This window comes from Python bivittatus, unplaced genomic scaffold (assembly GCF_059951505.1).
Source record: "Python bivittatus isolate LINGU-HERP-01145 unplaced genomic scaffold, Pbiv_v1 ctg000530_np1212, whole genome shotgun sequence".
In the NCBI taxonomy this organism is placed as follows: Eukaryota; Metazoa; Chordata; class Lepidosauria; order Squamata; family Pythonidae; genus Python; species Python bivittatus.
In genome coordinates, this window is record NW_028277085.1 from 9,295,272 (window position 1) to 9,314,526 (window position 19,255).

A 19,255-nucleotide genomic window follows, 5' to 3' on the forward strand; every position below is an offset into this window, starting at 1 on the left:
CTTGGCATCTGAAGTTTCAATTTTCATTTCAGACTGACACTTTCATTTATTGATTATTGATCTGGTCCACACTATGTGTTGAGATATGGTTTTATTGAATAAACCACTCCTAGCTGAATTCAAGCTACACCATAAATCACAGCCAATATAAACATTCAATAGATGCTACCCATTGTCTTCCTTTGAGTCAGGCATCCAATCAATTTGGAATAAGTGTTAGCAATTACCCTCAACAGGGGTGTCCAAAGGGTATCGTTAAAAAAAAGTGAAGATGGCAGCCACATAGTGCAATGAAAAACATAAAAAGCAGGCACTTTGATTGCACCATCATCACCATCTTAACTTTTTTGACCATACTCTGCAGACATCCCAAACCTATTCTAGAAAAAGGGATGGAAAGAATAAGAGATGTTCAGGCATAATAGATGTTGTAAAGATATATGCAATGGAAGAATGGGGGTTGTGTTGATTAAACCACTTCCTGAATTATATGGTTTCACTGGCATGATGAAAATTGGCAGAATATTTTTATAGGAACATCTCTGAGGAAGTTAGGGTTGGAGATATATCCAGAGTTACCTTCTCCTTGACTAATATACAAAGTTCACCTTCTTTCTGACACACACACAGATTTTCAGCTTACACCAAGTAAACAGCCACTCTGTCATGGTAGAGGTTGCATGGATGTGGTGAGTTAAGAAATTGGCAAACTTGATGTGTTTCAGAAGTAAAAGCAGACTTAACATTGAGAAAGGGCTCCCCCCCAAGATGATCAGTTGAAGGAATGTTTGAGGAGTCCTCACAGCATTTGCTACAATACTCACATTACATGGTTGGCCCAGTCAGCCATTACTCTGGGGAGGAAGCATCCTCATCTGCCAGCCACCCATGATCAGAGACATCCAAATGGGGAGGAACCACTCTGACAGCCAACAGTCCCTTCCTGCTTGTTTTGATTTTTGGAAAGAAGGGCATTGGAGAGACTGTCATCCTACCAATTTCTTATGTTGCACACTGTCCTGTGGCCCCAACCTTAGCAACTTCCAATGGATTTCAACTCCCAGAATTTTCATCCAATGCCATGCTGGCTATGGAATTCTGGGTTTTGAAGTCCACACACCTGGAAATTACCAGGGTTGGGGAAACACTGCTCTAGGACACATCTCTGTGTTGGCAATAGAAAGAAACGGGTTAGCCCTCTGTTAACTCACTTGTTCCTTTTTATACAATGCAACTGATCTTTGGAGGCTAGTTTAATCCTTCCCCCGGCCCCCAAAAAACCCAGGACTGCTTTGGCGTAGACCTAATCCCATCTAGCTGTGGCAATGGCAGATCACTGGTGGTCAATCATGGCAGATGATACTATTGGAATGGCGTTATATGCTGAATGCATCTTTTACTACTGTTAATATGTGATGGAAGCTCTAGCACCCTCTTCCCAAACTCTTGTTCTAATGGACTGGATGAGGAGTGAATTGGAACTTTTATTCTCTCTGGGCACGTGGGAAGACATTTCCCATTCTGTATTCTGACATTTCTTCCCACACAGACCAAGAGACAGAAATGAGAAGTGCTTGTACAAGGGAGACTCAGCTAGCATATCAGCTATTAACTTCAAAAGATTGTGATTCCAAAACATGTAGAGTATATCCATATTGGCAGATCAATCTGGAGGTGGTAGAACTACTTTGATCCCAAAGCCATCAGCACTACCACTAAAATATTGATGAAACCAGGAAGACATTGGCATTTCAAAATCTAGGCATAAATGTGTAATTGAGCTAAAAACCAATTTTCCATAACTTTCTAAAATTATTTGACAACAGACTTTTTTTTAAAATAACTTCAGAAGCACTATAGTTTCCATCTGTTGCTACATATTGAGTTATAGATGTCCTCTGTCAAGGGTACGTAGGTCTTCTCTTTATCATCCAAAAAATATAAGGTGTCTTTGACAACTGCCGGATTGAATCCTTCTTCTGCTAACTGCACTTTGCGGTACTTAAATGTTCCTGTGATCTCAATAGCATCCTATTAGAACAAGGAGAAACAGCATGGCATTGCTAAGTTGCGATACAGCCCAGGTCTCTAAAAATAATTACTCTATTCTTCCTTCCTAAACATAATGATCGTTGTTTCTTCTTTATGCAACTAATTAAATAATAACCCATAATTATAGTATAATCCCAGGGCCATAGTTCAATGAAAGGCTATTCTTGGCATCTCTAGGCAGATCTGAAAAGGGCTTGTGGCATGAACTTTCATAAGTCTCCCTGAACATGGCATCCTCAGAGGAACTGGGAGTTGAACTACCTAGTATGTGCACTGGGAATTCAGAGAGCTGGTCCCAGGACATCTGGAGGACACCTGGGGAAGGCAGCCTTGAGGAATCATTGGCCATTAGTTATTATAATGCCGAGAGAGGGATCAGTACTTGAACTCAAGATCAAGTAGTTTCATATGTTGGTGTCCCTGGTGCTCTCTGAGTTTGGTGCAAGCTCTCGGAGTTTGGGCAAGCTACGATATATAAACAAGCTATTGCTATATAAAGGGGCAGAGAAAGCTACTGTATATAAACAAGGAGCAAACCCCACAGCTACTAGCACTGATGATGTAACCTAGTTGGGTAAGGAAACGTCTGCAAGCCAACAACCAAGCTCAGAGAGCACCATGGACTCCACAGTTCAACCCTGAGCTACATATATTCTCTTCTATTGGAGTTTCATATGTTCTTACAAAGACCCTGTTCCTACAACATGCTTAGCCCAGTCAATCATTACTCCAGTCAAATCTCCTTATTGGTTGTTATGGTAGCAACCAGACACACCAGTTGGGTCAAAAGTTGTCGTTTTGAGAACAAAGTCTCCATCCACTGATATCTCTTAAGAACTCATGGCCCAAAATACTGGAAAGATGCCATTATATTATTAATCCTTTGGACAGGTAAGAAAGACCAGATGTAGCTTGGCTGCAGCAGCTGATGACTGTTTGGGAGATGTATCCTTCATTATAGAACTCATTTGATGAGAGTTCTGTAATAGAGAGGCTTAATTTGTGTTTTAGCCACTCTTTCTTTACCACTCTTGCTCTTGGAGGACTAGGTAGACAAAATGGGTTAATTGACTAGGCATGCTTGACTGATTGAGTTATTTTAATTCTATGTATGACCCAGTCCATTTGGGGCTAAATTTAATTCCTTGAATCAATTAATCCCTTTCCCACTGCTCTATAACACCTCCCTCACTGATATGTGCATTGTGGGAATAGGGCCTGAGACATATAATATTCACATGGCTTTTAAATAAACTGGTATTAGTATTGCAACCTTCAATTTCTGGCTTCCATATAAGATTTCAGATGTTATGCTAGATAGTACAATCAACTATCGACAGCACAGTGGGAGATATGCATGTTCTGAGATCCTTCAAACAATGCAATACAGCAACATCCATGAAAATTGTGGTTCTCATTCTCTACTGCAAAGACACTGTCACTTTCTATCCAATTGTGAGATGGGTGTGGATGGAGGATGACCTACCTGAATCCTCACAAAATATGGTCTTGCATAAAGTGGCAAGTAATCTTTCACATGCTTGTAGAGAATTTCTCCATTAAATTCACAATCATCTGCTAGTCGAATGGATGCCATGCCTATTCGGCCTTCATGATCTGCAAGAAAGCTGCCATTAATATTTGTTTCTCTCAACTGCTTCCTACTAAGTCCATGAAATTCGTATTAACTTTATTATGGTTACTGGCCAGAATTCAACAACTTAACATTAAAAGACCTGATTATCATGGTGGATCAAACTAAAAAATCCATCTGAAGTGTTCAAATCATTTTTATGTTTTACATAAAAGACAAACACCAATGAGCTAAGTAGTTTTTCAATTTAGAGTACTTGGCATGTTTACATCTCCGTTAGTATGTAGTCTGTGTACACTTACATCTCCCTTAGGATTAAAAACTAGTTTTTCAAAATCAAAGATGAAAATTTAGGCAAATGAACCAGCTTTTAACATTGATACCGTGTTCTTCTAGGGCTCCACTTACTCTCTTTAGAATAGCACATTTTGGGATCCAGATTAAAAAAAAATAAAAAATATCACCTTAAGATCTCCCTCCCTCCCTCCCTCCCTCCCTCCCTCCTTCCTTCCTTCCTTCCTTCCTTCCTTCCTTCCTTCCTTCCTTCCTTCCTTCCTTCCTTCCTTCCTTCCATTGCAAGATTCTGACTTTATCCCATACCTGGTACAGGTACACCATACACGTTCACCTCCTGAATAAAGTTGATTAGTCCTAAAATATCAGCAACTTCTGTTGTGGCCACATTTTCTCCTTTCCATCTGAGGATATATAATTCATTTCAAAAAGCACAGAATAAAGCAACGCTATTCTTGTTTACCTGTCTTACAAATATAACCCAGCTTGTAAACATTTCTGCTATCCAAACTTGATATTTTTTGTTGCTATTGCTGTTGTTGCCATTAAATATAATACTTGGGTGGAATGGATGAGGGACCATAAAGGTTGCCTTTCTGGAAGACTGAGAAGAAGCTCTTACTGGCTACTGGGGGTGCCCATGGGGAATGGGGGTCAAAAAGTCAAGTTGGTATTGAACAACCAAAGAGCCACCCCTTTATTTTAACCATCATAATCTGCCATGTTGACTTTTTTGATTTCCATCCCTAGTTGCCACCATCACTACAACAGATGGCACATACAGCACATCATGCCTTACAAAGTTCAATGGGTGAGTTTCACACAATACGATAAAGCAAGACCAATCCAATCACCTTGTGATTTAGGGTTTAGGCAAAACCATTCAGATTGTCCTGTTCTCATAAATGAGCCCCAGTCATCTGCTAGAGGGGGAAACTCAAATTTAAGAATTATATCAGAGGGATCAGGGTGGAAGAAGGTTATTAATCCAGGGCTGATGAATCAGTCATGGGATGGAGTCAATGAACAATCCAGAGGATGCAACTCAAGCAAGAAAAGATACAGCTTCAGGTCACGGAGGACTCATCCCACCTTGGAGAGCAGTGTCAGAAGATGCTTTGCTTAAGAAGGATAGTCCAGTTACAGTTCTGGGGTGCCATCACATGGGGCTGCCATGTGCAAGACCAAGGTTTACCAAAAGTTGCCTCCAATGTAATACCTCAAACCATTTGACTGCAAAACCATAGTAGTGTTTTAGCATGCTGGAACTGACTGACAGGGAAGTTAATCTCTTGACTCCTTGAACATTAAACTGTGACTTCAATGCTGAAACATAGCTGTCACATTTCAAGCAAGTAAAGTATTTTCTGCTGACACACACAAAGAGAGAGAGAGAGTAACAAACCGGAATGTATCTCCAACTCGATCATGGAAATAAACAAAGTTGTCACGACCAATCATTAAAAGATCTCCACTGTTGAAGTATACATCATCTTTCTGGAAAACATCTCTTAGCTTCTTCTTTTCCGTCAGACTCTTTGATCCTGCATAACCACTAAATGGAGCCAACTGGGTGATTTTGCAAACCAACAGCCCCACTTCACCTAGGAGGAACACAAAACTCAAACAAAATGAAAAAGGAAGGCTGCAGAGTAGTAGGCTTGAATGCCTGGATCCATTGTAGGGCTCCCTGCAAAAGTTCTATAACTAACAAAAATACAGCAGCAATAATGAAAACCTCACATCTAAGTCCATTTTAATATCAAACTGAACTTTTTCTCCCCTTCCCCGCCAAATTAACATACCCCACATGGCATTTGCAGAGCCCCAAAACTAAATTAATATTTTCAATTGAAATTCTGGTGCAAGATTTTGAGCAGGTTCACTGAAATCCTAGGAGAGATTTAAAGATCTTGTACACTTAGTGGATATACATATAAACACACATCTACTTGGCAAAAAGTCTATTTGGGAATAGGCTATTCCTCCCAAGTAGTTCAGTATTTGCTTTTAGCTCAGATCTGCACCAATGTAAATTAGGGTTAGGGTTAGGGTTAGGGTTAGGTAAATTAGGGAGAGATCAGGATCTCCCAATATTTAAGCACCTGCTAAAGCACAGCTAGATGTTGAGCTACATCTTGAATTTGCTTTTTGATGCCAAGACTTGTACAAGACTGTAGGAGCCTTGATCTATGGTGGCACTGGTGATGCTCTGCTACTCATCTTAGACCTGAGTAAACTCTTATCTGCTGTAAGTATTCTTGACTGGTTTTGGCATGGATAATTTTGCCCCAAGCTCTGATACAGGAGATGATGGGAGCGTTTCTTGGCCATTATATAAGCTTGTAATGGTGGTACCTAGAATAGGTTGTTGAGCTCTGAACTAAAGGACTCATTCCGCTACATATTCCTAAAGATGTGATTGAGTTTTAAAGTCTAGCTATTTAAGCAGTAGTCTCTCTTTTACCTGGTCTTTCAAATGGACTCTAGAGCATTGTTTCTTCTTAAAAGCATATAGACAGTTCAAAGCATGTTATCCGTGCTGAATTTCAGTGGCAAATAAAGATGTCAAATCAGAGGTACCTTTAGGAACTTTTATGCAGTAGCCATTTTCATCTCTGATAGGCTCATCTTTCTCCACATCATATTTAATGAGTTCGTAGTGTATTATTTTCTAAGGAAAGCATAAGACCATTGGCATATTATGTGTTGAAAACAGAGATTCAGATGCTTTTTGGGTTTGTTTTTGAAAGAGCACACTTACAGTCCCCCCAGATAGGATTACATGCTGCGATCTTAGAACACTTAAAAAATTGCTGCCATTTAAGAGATAGGGCCAAAAAATACAACATCAATAAATGTGATTCCATTTTCATTTTATATAGACAGAATATGCACAGCTGCAGGCTGATGTTGAGAAATCCTGCTTGCTACTGGCATGAGGAATTGAAGAACTTACTGAGTTGACATGTTGTTTGAGATACAATATTGTTTGGTTTAGTCTGATGTACAAATGGAATCAATGAATAACCCAAAGTTTGTTTTAAGGACACGTATACACTAGTTTAAGACCAATTTAAACTAGGGATTCATGGTTTGATTGTGGTTTCCAGGATTATCCTTGGTTTGTTATTGCCCAATCCTCTAACCAATCCAGAGGGGTCAGCCATAAGCTTCTAAAATCCACTAGAAAGTGTCCAACAGGCTATGATTACTTTGCTTTGGTTTGTTAATTCATAACAGGCAAGAAATTAGGTTTTGACTTCCCATAAACATGGAGAAATATGATACGGGGTCAACTTAAGCTGCTTTTGAAGTGTAGCAGGGCATAAAAAACTTGGGTATTTATTATATTTATTAACTGACTGCTTGAAACTTTGGACAGATGAGAAATTGGGAATGAGAAATTAGCTGTAGCCTCAGTGTTCAGCAGGGGCTGGGATCCTTAAGCAATATAGATCTTTTTTTTCCTTCTCCAATTTAGCAAGGAGATTGAATTTCACTTGTCTACATCCTTCTACACTTTCTTGACACATAAGATTGCTAACTCATAGAACTGAGGGAGACATTTAGGTCCTTCAGTCCAATTCTATGTTCCAAATCCAAATGCCCCCAAATGTCTACCCTTTGTTTGAAATATTCTATGAAGAGGAGCCCATCCCCTCCTTAAATTTTTGATTTAATTGTGGATGTAGCCTCTGGAAATCTGGATAATAGAGACTGAAATGTAAAGCATGCGAATTCCCTTTGTTTTTAGGAAAGCACCACAAATTATCTTTCAAAGGAGGTTTATGGTTGAGCACTGATGGATGCTAGAAAAAAGCTGATTGGCCAATACAAAATAAAGGAACATATGTCTTTTCTTTTTCATACCTTATGGAAGTAGTTCAATCTTCCCACAGCTCCAATTTTTCCAGTATAATTAGCAAATCCAACATTGGCTTCAGTGGCTGCATAAAACTCAAAAATACGTATGTCTCCAAACCTTCTGATAAATTCTCTCCAAACATCAGCCCGTAAGCCATTACCCACAGCAAGTCTTACTGTATGGTTCTGATCATCATCTTTCTAGAAAAACAAATCACAATTCCAGAAGAGCATAAAAGACTAGTCAGTAGAGGACAAACAAATCAGAGAGCTTTCTATTTCATAGTTGCAAAAGCATTCCATGGGAGTGGACCTTTCTTTAGAAACAGAAAATGTTGTCCTATATCAAGCCGGTCCAATATTTCTCAAGCTGTGTGACTTCCAGATGTCTTGAGTTCAACTCCCACAATTCTCAGCAGTGGCCAAGGCAGGAATAGCTAGAAATTCTGGGAGCTGATTCTTATCTAGAAGTTGCCAAAGTAGGGAAACAGTGAACTAACCCAAGAAGAATAACTTGCTAATCCTATACAGCCAATGGTATAGACCAGTGTTTCTCAGACTTGCCGAATTTAAGATGGGTTGACTTCAACTCCCAGAATTTCACAGCCAGCAAATAAACTCAGGAAGGTTGAGAAACACTGGTATAGACTATATAGAATATGATTTGTGCATTGGAGGCTGAGTAGCGGAGCCCTGGATATGTATGCAAAAGATTACAGGTTTAGCCCCTGATATCTCCAGTAGAATCTCTTGAGAATTGCTGCCAATCCATGGAAGTAATATTGAGCTAGGTAGGTGAGGCATCAGATTCAATATAAGTGTCAGAACCTGCATCAATCAAATGTTAATCACAAGAGGACTGACTTAATAGCTGTAGTAGTCAATAGGAATTTGCTTGCTTTGATTCTGCCATTTGTAACAAGGGGGGAGACAGTAGCTAATAGGCATGTTTGGGGTATTGCTTTGATAACTGAGAGTTGCTTACTTTGATATGGGAATTTGTAACAATACAGGAAAGCAGACAAAACCGGTGGTAGCCTGAAGGCCAGGAAGAACTGTGTTATCAGGGAGAGGAATTTACAAGGCCACAATCCGGTGAGAAAGAAATCAGGCGCCAAAATAGAAGGGGGGCAAGAAGAGAAAAGTAGAGGGAAATTTACGCGGGCTTTAGTTTTAGCAATGCTTTCCTTCAAGCTGCATGTACCAACCAGTAAAGGAGAATTTATCTGAACCAGGCCTGGTTTCACGAGAATTCTTCTGAATTGGGGTTTGGACTTTGTGGACTTGACAATAAGACATCTTCTGATAATCTTGATGTATGCGTGTAAAAAGGTTAAATTAGAAGTAAATCTTCTTTCTATGCCATCAGGAAAAAGCTTTAGCAAAATCTGTGCAGCCACGAAGTGGGGGGTTAAGCACACGTCACTAAATGTGCATTAATGTGTTGAACATGAACTACTGGGGAGCGTTGTGTTCACGTGTTCCGTGACACTTCACACACTATTGAGAGTTTAAAAGCTTTGCATTATTTTAGTTAATCGTATCTTCCTGTGTTACCCAAACGGGTAAAGTGATTAATTCCAAACAACCTGGTATATTTAAGAGATCAAACATTCTGTTCATTTGCCATTTTTTCCCCCTTAGCTTTCTTTTGGCCCCTTTTGTTCTTTGATTGTGGACCTCTGAGATTTATTTTTCCACCTAGTAAAGTTCCTCTGGGGGAAGCAGAGTATTATTAACCTCCAATCCTTCTGTTTGTCCTTTTGTTTCTCTTTAATCCTTTTGTGAGTTAAGGAAATAAAACAGAATAAAAGCAGCTGCAGTGAAAACTGGCCTGTAAATAACCACAAAAGAAACACGCCATAAAAATATGCCAGGGAGAAAGAAAGTGGGGAACAAAATGGCTTCGATTTGTTTCTGCAAATAAACTCAAACATCTGAACACTTTTGAGCCTGATGGCAATTTAATGAAGCTGCCGGTAGATCAACTAGTATGGAGCTATTAAAGTTTTGATTATGCCCTGATATATCTCAGGATTAGAGAAACACAGGGTTGGAAAACATATATTGTTCATTTCAGTGTAACTCTGCCCAAAGAAAGCCATACCTATTTATTCAGATGTGGTAGCAAACAACCGATATGTTGCATACAATGAGTGTGGATGCATGAATACTTCTGAAGGTGCCAATTTTCATATTTACTGTACATGAAAAAATCCTGCTTTTCCTGTTACTATAATAGAAATTAAGCAACATGCCTCCCAGTTTAATTACCAGATAACAAAATCTTTAGTGGTATGGATTTATAACACCTGCAGGCTAAGCAGCTTCCACCATTAAATGTCTCCTTGGGACATATTATCCCAACATTATCACAAATACATGTTATTCAGTCTTGAGGGCACTTCCTTGGTTTATATAACTAACATGCTTTTAACAATATCCTCAGCTACTGTTCAAAGCCTCATTAAATCTTCAGTATTGAGGTCCAGTTGGCCTAAAATGCAGTCTATTTATCCTTTATTGAGGGGTTTTTTTTTATGCTAGAATTTTCCTCCGTGCACATAATCTGCTTAAACATAACTCCATTGGATTGCCTAGGCCAGAGTTTCTCAACCTTGGGAACTTTAAGATGTGTGGACTTCAACACCCAGAATTCCCTAGCCAGCATAAAAAATCAATCATGTTGCTCATAGCCTACTATCAAAAGTCAGGCCTTAAAAAGGCAGTTTAACAATAGTTTTGGAAAATGACTGTGGATAATTTCCAGTTTAGCTTGCACCCAGCCCAGCCTGCTCCCATTCAGTCCCTATATCCGGATAGAGCACGCCCACACCCCTTTCATTCCAGCTAGCAAAAAAATGTGGCTTGATGTTGATTTATGAAACATCAGCAAACATCAAAAACAGTGAATTGGCAAAAAGCAGGGAAAGAGACACGAACAATATTTCGTTACCCGGCTAGGTAACATCTTCAGTGCTAGAAGGGCTAGATGTTACCTAGCCGGGTAATGAAACGTTTGCAAGAAAACAGCCAAGCTCAGAGAACCCCAAGAACTCCATGGTTCAACCCTGAGCTACACATATTCGCTTCTATTGACATGAACAATAGGCAAGAGTTAAAAAGGGTAGAAGACTCTGTCTCTGTCTGTCCGTCCGTCCGTCCATCCATCCATCCATCTCAAAAGGCACAGAACTTTCTAGAGCCACTAAAAACAATACTGTGGGCAATTAGCATGGACTGCCCAAAAGGAGTGCCTTTTGGCTATTCCACCCTTAACCCTTTCATGTATATAATAATAGCAAAAGAGAGATGGAAAGGAGGACACCAGGGACCTTCCTATGTTCTGCACATTGAAGTAATCAGTTTGGGGATGGGGATGATGTGTCCAACAGGGATAAGAGGAAAGAGGTCAAAGAAGGACTACCTTGGGCACATGACATAAATAACGAAGCACCTCTCCAATATATTGTACGACGGTCACCTTGTATTTTCTACAGTCATCCCAAAACTGAGAAGCAGAGAATTTTGAGCGTAAAACTAGGGTAGCACCTGCACAGAAAGGGAAAATGGGAAATAGGTTAGACATCTATCCATGCGTGAACATGTTCTCAAGCCTACTGCTGAAGAAAGGTGGTCTATCCATTACTCTCTTCATTGTTCTGTTTGGGTGGATGCCTCCAAGTATGATAGGAGACTATGAACAACTTCTAGAGTTTGTATTCAGCTCCATATCTATCCGAGGAGCAACTCTGCCCCGTTTTAGAACAAGAGTCCACAACATAGTGCTTATGGTGCTAAGGCACACTCCTAAACACGTACACGCTGTGAACTTGATTCAAATTTTGCAGGCTTGCCAAGATGTACAAGATTTTGGTGTCCCTTCAATGAGATGTTGGTATTCTTGCACAAGCTCTTACAAAAGTGATGTGCAATCTTGGGGATTTTGATTTAAATTACTCTGTATGCATAAGGTCTGAGGCCTTAAATATGACCAACAAATTATACATTCTAAAGAGAGAAAACAATTAGGAGAAAAAACAAAGAAAGCTTGGGTGAAATAGAATAAAGGTAAGGCAGAACAAAAAATTAAAAATTAAAAAATAGATAAAATGGAAATGACTGGTTAGTCTCATCCATGGCATGAAAAAATTAGCATATGTTATAATAATTTTAAAATCCAAACCATGACCCACTTACTGGCAATACCAATTGTGCAAAATGTGGCTACCTTCTTTCAGAAAACACATCAGCTAAAAGAAAGCAGTTTTCCTCCTCATCAAACCAGCCCAACCAGTTTGACTACAGGACGGTTGGTAGATCTACATGCCAAGCTGTATAAAAAGGGTAGCACAATAAAACAGGTAATAGACAATATAGTCGATCTTAGATTAAGATATGATTGTAATCCTTCTGATAGTATGGAAAATAGGGAGCTAAACTTTGCTCAAAAGAAAGCTCTTCAGGGTGACATGCTTAGAATGTTAGTTTGCAGGTATAAAGGGTTTTCCATTCAGACTATCCACATAATGTACATGAGGGGAAGAGTACTATGCTCCCTGAGGGCCTTGTGAAGTCACTGAACTGAGAAGCCATGTTGTCTAAGACTGATGTCCACTGCCTTTTTTCCATGCTGACTAAAAACCATCCAGAAGAGTAAATGAAAACAGCCTTTTGTGAAAATCAGCAGAATCTAAGATGGCAAAGCCTTATGTGAGCCCCTAGACAAATAAGGACCAGCTCTAAACTTTGGGTATGTTCTGGGGCACTTGGAGAATGGATCTCAAAATTTTTGACAGAATTCTTCAATGGGTCTGCGATCTGAAAAAATAGGTGGTCTACAGATGAAAGATAGTACAGGTAGTCCCTGGATTAAGAACACCTGGTTTAAGGATGAGCCATAGTTAAGAATGGAGCCAACTGCAGCAAAATACAAGTTAAATACACAATGGTTCAAGTTAATTACACAATACTGTACTACTTCCAGCTTACATACAAATTCAACTTAAGGAGAGACCTTGGGAACAGAACTCGTTCTTAAACTGGGGACAACCTGCAATTAGTTCTAGAGAGTAACAGCTATGGCCACATGGACATATCTACGACCTGCAAAATACAGGATTGCTGCAACTGCCCTTCAGTAATGGCTTTCATTTGGTGAACATTTCAAATGGTGGAGGACTGAAAGATTATTATTTAATAATAATAATGATTATTATTTTTTTGATACTCATGTTCATTTCCAACAGTGAACATGGTTGACAAAGCTTTGTTGGTGAACACCTCTATCTTTGTCTTGGTCATTTATTCTCATTGATGACAATGCTCTCCTCTCCACAATATAATGTAAAGGCCTTGAGGAGTTGCCTTGGGGTGGTCAGAAGATAAATGCATCATTTGCATAAAGGAGAACTAAGATTTCTTAGCCACTTTGAATGAATGAAATTTAGTATTGGGTTGTAGAGTTTATGGAAAAATTAATAGGGAGGGAAATCGAGGAGCAGGTAGACAACTTTGCTTCATTCCTTTTTGAGTAGAAATTGGTGCCAAGAGGCAAGTTGGAGAACATCTGACTCGTAATGAAGTATGTAATTCATATAGAGTCTTCACAGAAGAGAATATTAGATTCATCCAATGCTTGGTCCTGGAATTAAATTGACAAAGGTGGTGTACAGGGTCCCTTTTGAACAATTAGTATGTTTTTCCACTAAGTATTTAAGATTATGTAGTAGGCAGGATAGATTTTGCTGGTCTAAGACATGCTTTTAAATTTTATTTTGGTGTCTTACCTTGCATGATGCAACCATGTACTCCAAGCAAGAGGGCAGAGCTGTGATATAATGGCAGAGTGGTATAAATAATGTCCTCCGAAGTGACACCGCTGGCTATAATCAAACCACAAGCTAATAATGTACGTTGATGAGTAATCACGGCAGCTTTGGGGAGGCCTATGTGAAAAAAAGATTGGCTGACTTTCTAGGCACGTGAACAGACTGCTTTCCTTCAGAGATATAAGACAGTAGCATCTATGCACTGCAATATTTATCATTTAATTTTGAGATAGTTTGATTCATCTGTTATATGATATCCTCTTTACATTTTTTTTAAAACCTTTGTACAAGAAAAAGCACTTATGTCAAAGGAAATTATTCTAATTTAAAAAGCTAGCATGTAAGGGAGAAATCCTACCCATCCATCCATCCATCCATCCATCCATCCATCCATCCATCCATCCATCCATAGAATCCCCAGTATTTCTATACTTTCCCTATTACACCTTTACAGTAGTTCATAAAGAATAAAAATCATAAACATAATTGCTCTCCTAAAACAACAGTAAAATTTAAAATAGTCCACTGATGATTGGATAGGAAGTAAAGTATAGATGTTAGTCTTCTAAAGAAAAGCCATGTTTTCACCACTTTCTGAAAGATGATTAAAATGGGAACTAGTTGAATTTCTTGGGACAGGGATCATATTCAAGAGGGCCAGAACCACAACAGAGAAATATACAAGTTGGAATCCTTCTACCAAATAGCCAGCCTGCCTGCCTGCCTTCCCTCCCTCCTTCCTTCCTTGGATTCTCTTCAATCATATCATTGAATCATTTCAACCAGAAGATCCAAGTGCAGCATCTGAGATAGAGTTTTTATCATCATTAAATCTAAATATTGTGAATATTTTCTCTTGAAAATAATATGCTCTCCCATTTCTTATTAAACCGTTGCCTTATTTTGTTTTCAAACTTGCATCAGATTCCTGATACAGCACTTCAAGCCAGCTGTGTTCTTCAAAGTATCAACACATGAAACCCTTTGCTCAGGTTTTTTGTGACATGTCGATTTAATTTCCTTTGAAATTACTTTCAAATCAGTTTTAAACTGTAATCCAGCATGAGTTTACCTGGGAGTATTTAATTTATTGAATTCAACGTCCAGTTGAACTTCTGAGTAAATAATGTTGCATATCCTGCTTCTAAGTTAGCTTTCCCCAAGATGATGTTCTCCCAAATATGTTGGACTTCATCTTCCATCATTCCCTGATCACCATGTCCAATTCTTAACAAAACAGGAGCCAATTTAGTGATTTTTTAAAAAACTCTACCTGTAGTTCCAGAGGTATAAATGTACAAGGCGGGACTTCTGAAAGTGACATTTGATCTCCAAGACTCTGGAACAGCCTCATCTGAAGCTGCATCCATCTTGTCAAGGAAACTGTCAACCCCCTCGGTGTCAGATGTCCTATTTAAGAAATAAACGAGCACATTTTCTTGTTTCAGGGTTGGCAGTATGTCTTCAATGGCTGCTTTTAAGTCTTTGAAGAGAAGAAGAGAAGTTATCACATTAAGAATAAAAATTTGGATCCGATTCATCAGTACTTGTGCTTTTTTACTTTAGATTGTCCTGTCATCAAAAACATTGCTTGGATTGACACATCACGGGAAAGCATTTTGGAGGGTTTTGTGGAGGATTTAGCTTTGCATTGTGTAAAGTCAGCTATCTGGCTGAAAACACGGTTTATGGCTTAGCACCAAATTGTGAGCCTAGCCAACTGTGGTTTATTCAGTGATGCATGATCAAAGTAACTATGGCTTAGTAACGTATGAACTTCACAAGGAGAATTACTAAATATCCGTTCTAAGGTTAGTTAGTGTTGCTCATGAATTATTTGGCCAAACAACCACACCCACAACACATTCTTCAATACCTTCTTCTTAGAGCCGCAGGATTGATGGAGTTTGCCCCACGTACTCAGTGGTGATAAAGTGCAGGCATGCAATAAACAGAATAAAACAAAAATTGAAGATTGACTTTTGAAGATGCTGTCCCAGTTAAAGCTGGTTGGTTCCCTAGCAACTAAGTGATATGCTACGAAACAGGGAACCAACCAGGTTTAACTGGACGGCATCTTCAAAAGTCAATCTTCAACTTTTATTCTGATTATACATTTGGAGCAGTATTAGCCATTGTGCTGGCTAGAGGCTGAAGTTGCATAATGCCTTGATTTCTTTGTACTAAAAGGGCCCTTGTGAGCTGGTTCATTATGGAGAGGGAGGGCTCCCCTGTTCCCCCGCCCTACGCATCTCTAAGTGAGCTAAGCTATTTCCAAGGTGAGGGTGATTCAATATCCTAGGGAATTTCCTTGTTCTTTCATCCACTGTTTTTCAAAGACTCATATAACGAAATGAAAAATATTTTGATGGATTATTCGTATGCTGCTGTTCTGAAAGCTTGCCAAAAGGGCCACTGTGGCATTGTTCTCTTTTTGAAAAGCATTTCCAAGAGAATTAGGTAATTAATAATATATTGCAGCTTGTGTAATCAATCAGCGCAACCAGTTGTCAAGCCAAACATATCACTACTTAAATACTGCAGATCCTGATCTAATACAGTATGCAGAAAATTCCAGGTTTCATCTTGAGTACCATCATGGGCTAAAACAGGGAGAATCTGCTGCCCTCCAGATTTTGGAACTACAACTCCTATAAACGCAAACATGACATGACCAACGACATGGGTGCGGTTCTAACAATGCATCTGGAGAGTATCTGGTAACCTACTACTACAAAACGGTTATATGTTTATTCACTGCAGCCTGAGTTACCATGTAGTTTGGACCCAGATAACCAAAATAAATATGGGTTAATCCGTTGTTTGAACCTTTAGACACAGAGATAGGAAGTTAAAGTAGGGGCAAAATGGGGAATCTCTCTTCCCCATATAACTGGAGAATGGGAGTGTACAAAGGTGTGATCTTATAGCAGGAAAGTGATTTGATCAAACCTCTTTCTTTCTTTCCACATTTAAAAAAAAAATTACAAAACAGAACAAGCTATAAACAAAAATGAAATCTGAATCAAATTAGTCCTCCAAATTGGCCAAGTTGATACGAACCACTAAATAATATGGGACGCCTCCAAATTTATTCTGATGGATTCAAATACTTCTACACGTGGTATTTATTTCCAAAGTAATCTGGACATCTGAATCAGATCAATTTTCTGAACCAGAAGCCTGAATCGAATTGCACTGCAAATTCAGACTGAAAACCTGTATCAAATTTTGTCTGATTTCTACATCCCTCTGAGAGAGTCCACAATGGCTCTGTTCCCAGGAACAGCTATCACTCTATAGTTTGTCTGGTAGAACTTTGGGCATTCACATTCTTCCCTGGATGTTACAAATGATGCAGAAGACCTAGAAACCCCATTGTCTATGCATTTTTCTTTTCCAACCTCCTGGCTTGCAGGTGAGAAGGGTGGATAAAGTTCTACTTGCTTTATGTTTGCCTTTCTTGGGAACTCTAAAGGCAAGAAACACATCTCTCAAGCCTGGCAACTTCAGTTCAACCTGTACTTCAAGGTGCTGGTCATCACCTTGAAAGCCCCAGATGGCCTCTCCCTGAGGGTATCTGCCTGTCCCACCAGTCAGGTAGAGTGGATGCACTCCAGGTCCCTTCCTGTAAATGTGATCTAGTGGGACCTGGGAAGCGTGCCTTCTCTGTAGCAGCCTCTGCCCTGTGGAGTGCCCTTGCCCCTGAGGTCCAGCAGGCCCCCACCCTGCTAGCATTTTGGAAGGCCTTGAAGAGCATTAGGGTGGAGTGGAGTGAGACTGGGGCCAGTAAAGTGGAATGCTGATGTGTTGAGGGTGTAGACTTGTAAATTCTCCCTTGGATAGAGTTTCTCTTTCGATGGGGACTTGATCCTGGGACCATGGACAGCAAAGGTGGGATGAGCTCCCGTGAAGTTCCTTTGCCTCTGATTCAGAAGGGTTAACCCGGAGAACTCCCTGCAGGGGTCTGACCCTCCTTCCCAACGCTCGGAATTGGGGACTTAGCAGCCCTTTGGCTGGGACCCCGAGGAGGGGTCCGTCGCTCACCCGTCCTCGCCTAGCCTTTCCCACCGGCTCAGCCCCACCGGCCGTCCCCCCACCTAGCTGGGCTTGGCGGGGCGGGGGCGGGGGGCGACCTAGCCGCGGGGCAGGGGCAGGGCGCCTCGCCTCACCTGGGTCAGCCAGCAAGACCTTGGCCCCGCTGGCCTGGAAGCTGTGAACCAGCGAGCGCCCTCGGATGTGGCAGTTGAGGCAGGCCAGGGCGCAGCCCAGCTTGGCGCAGCCCAGCCAGATCCAGAGGTAGGCGGGCTGGTTGCCCAGGTAAAGGGCCACGCCGTCGCCCTGCCGCAGCCCGGCGTGCTCGCGCAGAGCCCGCGCCACCTGGTTGCTGCGCCGCTCCACCTGCCGATAGGTGTAGACCTCGTCCCGGAAGAGCAGCAGCGGCTTCTGCGGCGCCCGGCGCGCCCGCCGCCCGAACACCTCCAGCAAGGTGCGCGGGGGGCGCCCCGCCGCGCCCTGCCTGGCCCGCCACCCCACGGCCAGCAGCTTCAGGAAGAAGCGCAAGTCCTGGAAGAAGTAGGGGCACGCCAGCCTCGCCAGCAGCGGCAGGAGCAGCAGCCCCGCCAGCGCCGCGCAGAAGCCCGAGAGCATGACCGGCGCCCCGCCGCCGGCTCCCCTGGACTGCTGCCCCGGCCGGCAGCAGGCGCGCTGAAGAAGCCGCCCGGCGCCCGGGGGACCGAGTGGCCTCGAGGGAGGGGCGTGTCCGGCTCCCGGGCGCGCGCGCTCCCCCCCTCCCGCCACGGCCCCTCGCCTCGACGCGCGCACCGAGGCGCAAAGGGCGCGCTTTTCGTGGCGGCCGGCTCTGCCCTCTGGCTCCCGAGGCAGTTTCCCACTGCAAGGAGAAGCTTCTCTTCCTTAGCCTGTCTCCCAACTTCCGCGATGGCCTTGGCCTTTGGCAGGAGTCTGGGGGCACCTCTAAGAAGAACGGAGGGAGAGAAGGTATTGCCTTTAAGGCCCTGAACCAGGGCGCTGGGAGCCCAGACTCGGTGGACAGGTGATGTTGGCCAAGGAGATGGCTTCACCGTATGATTGGCCCATTGCTAAGGTAACCCGAAGGTGGCTCTCCAGCGTGGAATGATGTCTCCTGTGTAAGGTTGACACCAGACCTTCCATGTGGACCATCTAGACAGGGGGAGGAAGTGGGTTTTGCGGTTAGGGATGGTGGACTTCTTGGCTCCAGCTGTTGCAGCAGGTCTGTGGTGGGATCACTCTGAACCTCTTCTGCAGGGTGGTTTGGCTGCAAGAGATACTGGAAGCCCAGCTTCTACAGCCACTTTCTTGGTGGGTGGTTGCTAAAGGGAGCTTGACCCATTGACCTGGCTTGACGGCCAGGGGTACTTGCAGAAGAATGTAAAAAAATGTCAGGAGGGTGACCACCACATGATTCAAGCCCCATCCCTTTTTTCTTGTGGGTCACACCTGCCATCTTGTCTTTTCTGGATCCCCTGCCAACACCCCGATTGCCACCTTGACGGAGAACTTGTGCAATTAATAGCATCAGACAATGGTGCGCTCACCATTCCAGTTGCATTCATGCCATGCTGCGGAGTGATGATGA

At 41.8% G+C, this 19,255-nt stretch overlaps 1 protein-coding gene across 1 annotated transcript; it reads right to left on the reverse strand.

Annotated features, from left to right (window-relative positions):
- Nucleotides 1-1,817: 1,817 nt before the first annotated feature.
- On the reverse strand, nt 1,818-18,288 carry SLC27A2 (solute carrier family 27 member 2). Its single transcript, XM_088148183.1, has 10 exons — nt 17,811-18,288; nt 14,912-15,121; nt 13,597-13,755; nt 11,235-11,359; nt 7,814-8,008; nt 6,524-6,614; nt 5,346-5,544; nt 4,247-4,344; nt 3,539-3,669; nt 1,818-2,031 (listed from the first exon to the last, which is right to left on the reverse strand). The coding sequence occupies exons 1-10, from the start codon at nt 18,286-18,288 to the stop codon at nt 1,855-1,857; spliced, it is 1,863 nt and encodes a 620-aa protein (XP_088004309.1). The 3' UTR covers nt 1,818-1,854.
- Nucleotides 18,289-19,255: the final 967 nt, after the last annotated feature.